At 37.0% G+C, this 10,403-nt stretch overlaps 1 protein-coding gene across 1 annotated transcript in view; it reads left to right on the forward strand.

Annotated features, from left to right (window-relative positions):
• Positions 1-1,684: 1,684 nt before the first annotated feature.
• Positions 1,685-10,403, forward strand: part of UBA2 (ubiquitin-like modifier activating enzyme 2) — a gene marked incomplete at both ends in the record, with an annotated part of 12,742 nt that continues 4,023 nt past the window's right edge. Inside the window, 11 exons of the mRNA XM_008946588.1 lie at positions 1,685-1,768; positions 2,027-2,097; positions 3,231-3,295; positions 3,770-3,870; positions 4,033-4,154; positions 4,823-4,890; positions 7,164-7,285; positions 8,116-8,215; positions 8,757-8,917; positions 9,793-9,886; positions 9,979-10,091. Of these exons, the coding sequence (XP_008944836.1) occupies positions 1,685-1,768; positions 2,027-2,097; positions 3,231-3,295; positions 3,770-3,870; positions 4,033-4,154; positions 4,823-4,890; positions 7,164-7,285; positions 8,116-8,215; positions 8,757-8,917; positions 9,793-9,886; positions 9,979-10,091 (1,101 nt within the window). The remainder of the gene's footprint in view (positions 1,769-2,026; positions 2,098-3,230; positions 3,296-3,769; positions 3,871-4,032; positions 4,155-4,822; positions 4,891-7,163; positions 7,286-8,115; positions 8,216-8,756; positions 8,918-9,792; positions 9,887-9,978; positions 10,092-10,403) is intronic.

Below are 10,403 nucleotides of genomic sequence, written 5' to 3' on the forward strand. Positions count from 1 at the left end.
TTGTATTGCCTTGCAAGGCCAACTTGGTTGGATTCCATTAACTTAAGTACATGTTGGATCAGGGCCATCTTAATTTAAAACTATAATTGGCAGCGTTTTATGCAAGACAGTAACGCATTGGTAACACATGGAGTGGGTGGGCAAAAGATGAGGCAAGAGCAAAAAGAGCAAATTTCCACTTTGCATAACAATTCTGTTAAAAAAATAAATTGCTTTTATCAACATTTGTGATATTGTTTGGGGTTTTCCTTGGTTACTAAGTATGAACAAACTTGAACACCTGAAAAAGTTTCCTATTTTATAAGTTGCGAATTCTTTTTTAAAACAAAATATTTTTTTTTTAATCTAGTGGTTTTGAGTACCAGACAACTCACAAATGTGTGATTTCATTAAATATACTTTGTTGAAAGGCAGTGCCATTGTCCTCATGTATGAAGAACAAAATCAAATTGCTCAAAATCCAAGTATGAATTAAGAACGAGTACCTAATCTTAGGAAGATCTGAGGCCTTTCCTTCTAACTTACAAAAACAGAAGCAGTGTACAAGTTATTTTAATAAGAGAGCTGTTGAATTCTGATCATTCTTGCCTAGATTGAAGCTTCTGTTGAGGTCTAATGGACTCAAGTATCCTCTTTGGAGAAAAACTTCCTTTGCTTCTTTTGGTCTTGATAGTAACGTTTTCAGTTGTTAAAAATGTTAGGGACAGGAGAGGACTTCTAAGAAGAGTGGTTGGTCAGAGAAACTGTTTAATTAAAGGAAAAGTAGTGGCAACAAAGGTAGGAGCAAACCTACCTTATGAAGAATCTTTAAATCTTCTTAATTCTCATGGTGGAGGGTGAAGACATTTGAAATTCTGATGATAGTGTGCATATATTAATAAGTAGAAACATTGCTGTTAAGGGAATTGCAGTCATGGCATCCTTGAAGGTTGGACATCACAGATGTTCTGTGGTTTATGTTCTTATGTTTTTGATTGCATGATTGCTTTTTTTTTGTAGGCAGACTTCATAATTTTTTAATATGCACTTAAGCAGTTAGTCCTGGTGACAACCAGTACAAGCTTTTGCCCTGCAGCATGTGAATTGGATGACAATGCAGCCTTTAGTTTACTGATTCAGTTGCCTGAAGCCATGTTCAAATATAAAGTAGAAACACTAATTAGTGTGCTGAGTAGGCTTTCTTGGATCCTGGGGAAGCGAGGTACAGAGCCAGCGTTTGGGGTCGTTGGTCCCATGTATAGTCTGACTGGACCTATCTAGACCAGTTGTTGCAGTTCGTAGGCTGTGCTCCTGGTGAATTCTCACTGGAATCTTATTCCTGTGGTAAATAGGACAACCAGTTGTTGATTTTCCACTAACTACTGTGCGTATGTATCTCAAAATCCATGTGTATTTTTAGTAGGGGCTCTTTTTTTTTGGAAAGTTTGTTGTCACCTAGCCCTTAATTTTTGACATGCGGTTCCGTTGTTAGTAATTATTGAAAACCTATGGATTCCTGAAGATGAGTATGTGATCAGTGCTGCCTCTGCAGCTGCTCGAGTGCTGATCTAACACCTGTATGCAGGTCTGAAAAGGAGTCTGTAAAGTTTATGTGTTTAAGTCTTTGCATTTGCTTCAAACTCTTAGTGATTTTGTTCCTTGTAGTCCTGTAAAAGTGAAACGGTTGTCTCTTGTGTGTTTATAGATTGATTTGGATACTATTGATGTCAGCAATCTCAACAGACAGTTTTTGTTTCAAAAGAAACATGTTGGAAGATCAAAATCACAGGTGAGGAAAAAGTCAAAACTCAGGTCTTACTATTATTTTATGGACAGTATCAGAAACATGTCACTCTTTTGTCTCTGCTCTGAAGAGGTAAGTGTTGGTTGGTTGATCGTGGCTATCCGCAACATTTCATTATAAAAGTATTTGAGTATCTTAAGGTAGTCAACTTACTCAATACTCTACTGGTATTGAGTCTGTCTTTAGAAGGAAGGAAGAAATAATAAGTGGTTTTTTGTTTTTGTTTTTTTTTTGTATTTCTAGGTTGCCAAGGAAAGCGTGTTACAGTTTTATCCAGAAGCTAATATTATAGCTTACCATGATAGCATCATGAAGTATGTTTGTTTTTAAGCTCTAATTACATTTTGATTTGCAAGTACTGTGTTATTTAAATAATACAATGGTGTGCTTTAATATATTTTGAAAAGCTACTGCAGTAAGAAGAAATAGCTGTAAATATGAGATTACCACATACCTGAGCAGGAGTGTGGATTTTGCATGAGTTTTCTTAAGCTCTGGTAGTAAGCTGTCATCATTTGCTTGTATCTGTTTTTTATTAGCAACATCTACTATGTGAGTTTCTACACTGTAAGGATACCCTGATGTCTTGAGTAATTGTTAGATTAAAATAAATGTCGATGTTGAGTCCATGATTTACAAAAAAAAGTCCTCTCTTTGTGTGTAGGTAGCTGAGTATTATTTATGTATGCCCCAAACTGTTTAAGTTTAGTCTTTATGATCCATGTGCAATGAGTAGAGTACAAGATTACGCAAATTTTCTTTAGCTCTTTTCCATGTTTTACTTTATATCCACTTTCTTAAAACTTTATATTCTGTAATATCAAGGTTTCCACTCTGATGGTGCTATTAGTCACTGAAACACTGACTCGTTGCATCCTTGTCCTGCAGTTGTGAAACTGTTAATCCTGTTTCCTCTTTACTCTGTCTTCTTTGCCACTTTCTTTAGATCAGAAAAATGTAACGTAGAGATACTAAAATGCCAAGATTTTAAAGTCCCATGTCATGGCTCCGAAGAGTATAGAGGCAAGATCAAAACCAATTGAGCTATCACAGTGTAATGTGTTATCAACAGTCTGATGAGCTATGGTAATTACAGTGTGCAGGTTTTAGCCTCAGCTGATGGTTTTTAAGGTCAGTTACCACAGCTTGGCCAATTTGCTCGTAAGGTCAGAGCAGTATAATAACTTTTTCATTGTCTGCCTGCTTCATTGGTCAAATGAGTACTAATTGCAATAGGTTCCTTTCAGTGGTATAAAATTCATGCTTTCACCCAGCTTTAAAATGGGCAGAAGACAAATGAGGCAGTTAAAGGCTAGCAGTAAATTTGTGATATGTGTAATTTATCACACGAACATCAGTCTGCCTTTGCATGTGTGTGGTTTCTGTTGTGGCCTAATAACCAACAACTTCAATATGCCATTTTGAGTGTTGTTTTTCTTTCCTGTAGCCCTGACTATAACGTAGAGTTCTTCCGCCAGTTTACGTTGGTTATGAATGCTCTGGATAACAGAGGTGAAGTTTTCACTATGATTTTATATTGGAGATGAAAGTACTGTTTTTGTTCACAGAAACAGCTTTAACATGTTCTGCTCTTGGTACTTCTGCAATGTCAGTTCTATAACAAGTATCCTCTTAACCTATCTGTAGTTTGGCTAATGCTTGTGTGCTTCACTAGGAACTTGAAAGGGTAGTTAATTGCTTTTACGGGTGTTTTGAAAGTGAACATTAACTGCTGTTGCTGCTTTATGGGAACTGATGAGTGTTGTGTGTACATATGTAACTTTATTCAGTTGAGTTTGCCAAGTTTAGTAGTGTTGATAGGTTTTGTGTTAACTGGAAAATTGACTTTGTGAAAGGTGTAGTGCTTACTAATGAACAAAGGCAGATTAAGAATAAATGTTTGCATAGGAGCTAGCTTGAATTTGGAGAAGTAAAACTTCTTTTTTCTAATTATTCAATTTTTTTTAAAAAACTCTTGATTTGCAGCTGCCCGTAACCATGTGAACAGGATGTGTCTGGCTGCTGATGTTCCTCTTATAGAGAGTGGAACTGCAGGCTACCTGGGACAAGTAACGGTTATCAAAAAGGTTAGGTTGTGTGTTACTCTTGTCACTTTAAATTTAAATCATTGGCTATTTTAGACGAGGGGCAGTTGGGTGTTTTGAGATACAGTTACAGTTCTTCTGGTAATAGCATGTACTATCAGTAGCCTTCACAGTGTGACAAGTAAATATTTCACTTTTCACCAGGGAGTGACAGAATGTTATGAATGTCATCCTAAACCAACTCAGAAAACTTTTCCAGGCTGCACAATCCGAAATACACCATCAGAACCTATCCATTGCATTGTGTGGGCTAAGTATTTGTTCAAGTAAGTGATTTTGTAAAAAAAAAAAAAAAAAAAATACTGTGGTTCACTCTTCTGTTTTCTAAACTTAGAGAACTTTTTTTTGGGGGTTGTAGTTGGTTTTTTGTTTTGTTTATGGATGTGGCTTATAGTGAAAAACCTTTTTTTTTTTTTTTTGACCTGGCTTTTGGGGTGGGTTTGTTTTCTTTGCAGGGCAGGGGGTGTTCTTTCAATATAAAGCTAGAGGTTGGGTGGTGCTTGGGCCTTGCTCTAATATCACAGAAATCTGGTGGAATAGTTTGGCACGGCAGTATAGGTTGCAGTTACTTTATTCTTCACCTTTGTGTGAAGTTAATAAATGCATTAAACTGGAAAATGCACTAACATGTAAATCTTGCTGGGGTCTTGGAGGGTTGTAAGCAACTCATTCGGTTCTGCCTTGGCAATATAGGGCTAGGTGAACTACTAAGTGAGTTACAGCAGTGCTTCGCTAAATTCATTTTTGTGTTTGACACTTTGTGGTGTTAGTGTTGGGACCACGTGTGATGAGTCCCAGTAATTTAAAAAGCAGTGTATGGAGAGGCAGTCTGACAGCAAGGATTGTAGAGTGTATATATATCTTAGCAAATATTCCGGTCCTTAACCAGATATGATAAAATTCTAGCGTTATGTTGTTCTTAATTATTATATAGCCAGTTGTTTGGAGAAGAAGATGCTGATCAAGAAGTCTCTCCTGACAGAGCTGATCCTGAAGCTGCCTGTGAGTGTGATATAAGCTGGTAGCTACCCTCTTACTGAAATAATCTGTATCAGGGACTGTGACTTGTTTCTGTACATTTCTTAAGCTTAGAAAATTTGGCGTGTTTTTTTTTTTTTTTTTTTTTTTAGAGGATTCCATTTACTGTACCCTTGGTCAACAAGAGTTTGAGGTGTGTTGAGAGCAGTTTCCCTCACAGACCTTCATGTACACCATGTGTAGTTTAGTTCCCTGCTACTGCCGCTTACTAGATATTTGAAACAATTTCAGTGTTTTTTAGTTAATTTCATATGTAGTGTATACCAGGAGGTTTTGCTTTGAGAATGTGCAAAACATACTCTTTAAAATTACAACGGTTTAATAGTTTCACCTGTCAGAGCTATTGCCCTTGTGGGCAGCCTAAAACATTATTAAAATGGTTACTTCAGCTGTTGTGAAAACTTTGCAATACAAATACAGTGTACTGGCATTTACTAGTTGTTCAGAGATCTGTGAGGAACACAGTCAATATACTCACTAATCACAAAGTTCCAGTTAACACATCCGGGTGTAAGGTACATGATTTAGATGAATAGGCTTGTAACTGCTTGGAGACTCTTGTTCCCTCTGCAGCAAACAGTCTTCTGCATGTGCACGGAGACTTGAAGGGAAAAGTGAGCTTGAAGTACAAATTAAATGTAGCTGTGGCCTTTTTTTTTTTTTTTCCCTCTATTTTTTTATTTGATGGAGTGCATCCTTCCTTGCAGCTGGGAGGCTTGTGATTTGAACTGAGAATTGAGTAATGCTTGTAGTGACTCTGCATTTTCCACTCCTAGCTGCAAGGGAGCGAGAAAATGCAGGAATTATGTTTGTTTGAATTCTTCTAGCCTGAAACACTTCAGTGTTAATCTACACAAAACAGTAGTTAGTTACTGTGAAGGTGAATAAGCATCATTGTTGCCTCTTTTGGATCCTTTGTTAGATGAATGGATTTGGGAGAGGGAGCTTAGAGCATCCTCTGGCTCTTCAGAGTCTCTTATCAGATAGTGACCACCTGACAAGTTGTTCCTACAAGAAGGGCAGATTGAAACAGCTGAGTCTTAAAAAGAGTGATGTATAATAAACTCACTTAAAATAACATTTGCTGGAATATTTGGCAGGCAGCAGACACAATGCCACTTACTAAAGGTACCAGGGCAGTTACAGGAAGGCCTGAGCTGCTGTGGCCTCATGTCTGTAGTGAGCAACTGTCCATAGCAGTAATGCTGTCCAGAATTGCTGGAGATTCATGGTGTGTCAGGGAAGAGTCAATGCAACCTCTGTAAAGGGTAGTCCTGCCTTTTGCCTGGCTCTGCAGGTCCTTCCTCTGAAGGAATCTGTGAGCTTGTGGACAAGCAGGTCTGCTTTATGCTGGTTTGAGTCTGCAGGGGGCACTCAAAAACTTCTTGAGGAACCTGAAGGAGCTAAGCAGCTGTGAGGGAAAAAAGGGTGAAGACCCTGAAGTGGATAAACTAGTTAAACAATAGCAATAAATGGTGACAGGAGGAGTGTCTCAGGCTGGGGCTGGGACCAGTCCCATTCAGCATGCATGATTAAGCAAAGTCACTCAGAATAATACAGGCTAACTGCGAAAGGTAGTAGAAAGTTTCACAATACAGAATAACTGGGCAATGAGACATTATGTGGATTTGGTGCAGAAAAATATGAAATTACAGATGATGCATTGGTGAAAGGGGGGAAACATTCACAAATTTACATACAAAGTGATGTAAGTTGACTTTTCTCATTCAGTCAAGATGTTACTAGTTTTATGAGAACATCAACCTGCTGCTTATTAGAAATCACGTTAGCAGGTGCTGGATGTGACTGGGAATGACACGCAAAATGGGCAGCATCTGTATGCATGGGATTGTTCTAGAGAGGAATAACCAGAGGTACGAAACTTTGTGTGTGTGTGTTGAAGTTCTAAGCAAACCAAGACTCCTCAGCCATACAAAGTGACTACTATAAGGTGGTGTTTAGACGTTCATGAAATCACAACATTATGTTGAAAAAATGAATAGGAAACAGTTGTTCACTCTTTCTGCCAGTAAAGGAATTAGGTGACATCAAGTGAGATTAGTGAGTTGCAGTGGCAGAAGCAAACAGAAGTAGTTGCACTGTTTCAGTGCAATTCAGTGCAATTTGGTGCAGTAAATCTGTTTTATAGACCCTGCATAATTTTGACTATTGACTGTAGGGGGAATATTTATATTACTTTTTTTGTGTTAAAATGCCGGTTGACGCTTTATTAATAGGGGAGCCAGCAGAAGCAGAAGCCAGAGCTCGAGCAGCCAATGAAGATGGTGAGATTAAACGTGTTTCAACTAAGGAATGGGCTAAATCAACTGGATACGATCCAGTTAAGCTTTTTACTAAGGTATCTTCTTTACCCCAAATAAATGTCTTTATGTGAAGTGTATGAGGTGCTTTAAAGTTAAGTCAGAACCCAGTTTGGATGCTTAGTGCCAGTCATCAATGACGCAGTCGTTCTGACTTCCACCAGCTGTGCTGTACTGTTGGTCTTTTACAACACTGGCTTGTTTTCTGGCCTTCCAGCTACAGATGGCTTCAGCAGCCTGTTCATACTGTATAGAAAAAGCCTCATCCTAATTATTTTTAATGTGAAAAGGTAAATTTGAATTCTGTAGGAGTTTCACTGGGTATAATCAGAACCAACCTGAGGATCTAAAAGCTATCAGTCATATTCTGTTTACAATCAATCTCTGGCATCAGAAAAAAAGTTTAGGAGGTTTCCTTCTAAATAATTTCTTAAAGTGGGTTAATAGAAGACTTGAATATAGAGCGTAATGTTAATGGTAGTAATAACTCAAAATTCATTGGTGTTTCAGTAAGAATATCTCAGGGAGAGTATATCGAGAGCTGCACTGATGGCTTCAGTAGGCACATGAACCCACTGTTTGGACCATTGTTTCTAGGTTTTTATTTTACTCTCCCCCAAATTCATCAAAGCTGTGTCTGCTTTATGCAGTAAGTGTTAGAGGATGGAGAATAATAAGGTTTTTGAACATGGTGCTTTTTTTCTTGTGAAGTTTGATCCTTATTTATGTGATTGAAAATATTTTTAAAGAGAAAAGCAAAACCTCAGAAATCTAGTGCTGATTTTTCAATTTCATAGCAGATGTAAAACTAAAGCATATCCTTTTTTTTTTTTTACCTTTAAATTTATTTTTTTTAAATCCTTTCTAGCTTTTCAAGGATGACATTAGATACCTGCTGACAATGGATAAGCTGTGGAGGAAAAGAAAGCCTCCAGTGCCACTGGACTGGGCTGAGGTACAAAATCAAGGTAATTTTTACTCCTCCCACTGTATATTTGTGACACATATCTGTTAATACATCTCTGTGATACATATGTTCTCTCACTGTCACAGTTAACTGCTGATAATGAACACACCGATTATTGGTGATTCCCATGGATTGAAAATTTTTCTCAATAGAAAACGTTTTTTCTAAACCTGTTTTGCAATTGTTATTTTAGCTGCTTGGTATTTGCTGTAGAGAATTCATATTTCACAAAATGGCACATCAGCTTGTTCTAGGAGACCAACCTTACCATAAGCACTGGTACATTTATCTCTGAAAGCTGCATTCTGCTGAAAATTCGTTTGCTGTAATTTGCATGCCTAGGCTGTTGATGTAAGTATAGCTGTAGTTGCAGTTTTAAATGCAGATTTGTTGTAAAATGTTGGGACTACAGTAGTTTAAGGATATTGTTCTCCAGTTAAGAAAATACTTAATTTTGCTGAAATTGGAAAATTCTTAAATCTTTGAGAAAACTTTGGGATTTATAAGGATTCTTGATCTCAACTTTTTTTCTTTTCCCAAAGAGAAAAACGTATCTGACCAACAAAATGAGTCCTCCACAATTTTGAAGGATCAGCAGGTTCTTGATGTCAAGAGCTATGCACACTTGTTTTCAAAGAGTGTTGAAACCCTGAGACTTCACCTGGCTGAGAAAGGTGATGGAGCAGAGCTTATATGGGATAAGGTCAGTTTGCCAAATACACAAGAACCAGTTATACTCTCCATAAGTAGTACAAATATTAGTTGGACTCATTCAGTTTCATTTCAAAATAGTACTACTTAGAACAAAAATGTCTGGCACCTCGTTGAAAGCACTTTCCTATGTAAACAAATATGTACTTGAAACTCCCTATATTTTGTAGCCTGCCAAGTGTGAGGTTTTACTATTGTGATGTAAAATAATTTGCCAACTTTAAAAAGCACAAGTTCAGAAGTATTTGCTGTGTTTTGATTTTGAAAATATTTTCATAATAAACTTCATTTTTTCCATTTTAGTTTTCCCTAAAGCATGGTTTTATCCAATGGTTTGTAGCTAAGAGTTCTACTGGGCTGTATGTGTTAATTCACTCTGATGATAAGCATGTGATATATTACAAGTTTTGCTGAAGAGACATGAGAAAAGAATTTTCTTTTCTAGCCCCAGAGACAGTGTGATCTTCCTACACTCAGTTATAATTTGGCATGAGGAAAAAAAAATAGTTTGTGAGTATAGAGAGGACAAAACAGTAAAATAGGATTACAACAGATAGGAAAAATATTTCTTTAAAACACAAAATTTTTGAAACTGAGAATGGTAAGAGTCAGGATTTGGGCATTATTTTGAACGTACAAAGCATTAATTCTAATACACTAAGTACAATTTCTAAACATGCATTTAAAGTATTACTGCTCTGTTGAAACATGCCATCTGAAAGAGGAAGTATATTGACTTCAAAATGGAATATTGTGTAGAGTTTTTTGTAAACTTTCTAGTTTTAAGGTTTTAGGAACCATGTGTTGCAGACTTTTTCTGATGAGTAATCTGATTTTAAATTATTTTTTGTATTAACTTCTTGTCAGGATGACCCCTCTGCAATGGATTTTGTCACATCTGCTGCAAATCTCAGGATGCATGTTTTCAGTATGAATATGAAGAGCAGATTTGATATCAAGTGTAAGGATAAAATATAACTTTTTTTTTTAATAATCTAAACTTCTGATTTTCATTTACTGTTAAAAATCTGCATACTCTTGCTTATTTTTCAGCAATGGCAGGAAATATTATCCCAGCTATAGCTACTACTAATGCAGTAATAGCTGGTCTGATAGTGCTGGAGGGCTTGAAGATTTTATCAGGAAAAATAGATCAGTGTAGAACGGTAAGTGGGAATGAGATACTTTTACTTTCTTATTATTATTATTAGTTTAAAAGTGACAACCTGCTTTGGCTGTTGTGTAGTTCTACTGTCTCTCACTTGTTGCTTCAGTAGATTCTGAATGTGCTGGGAACTTGGAGCCACAATAGAAGAAGTGGAAATCTTAGGAATTGTTAAATTCCTCTGATTTAATGAAAATTGACTGATGGATAGGAGAGAGAACCAGACTGGCACCCCTTGAAACATGGTTGTTTCACACTATGGATCTGTGTGGCTGTAGCTGGTCAGTCAGCACAGGTGTCATAGCAGCCTGGC

The sequence above is a fragment of the Merops nubicus genome, unplaced genomic scaffold, assembly GCF_000691845.1.
Source record: "Merops nubicus isolate BGI_N331 unplaced genomic scaffold, ASM69184v1 scaffold27908, whole genome shotgun sequence".
NCBI classification, from domain to species: domain Eukaryota; kingdom Metazoa; phylum Chordata; class Aves; order Coraciiformes; family Meropidae; genus Merops; species Merops nubicus.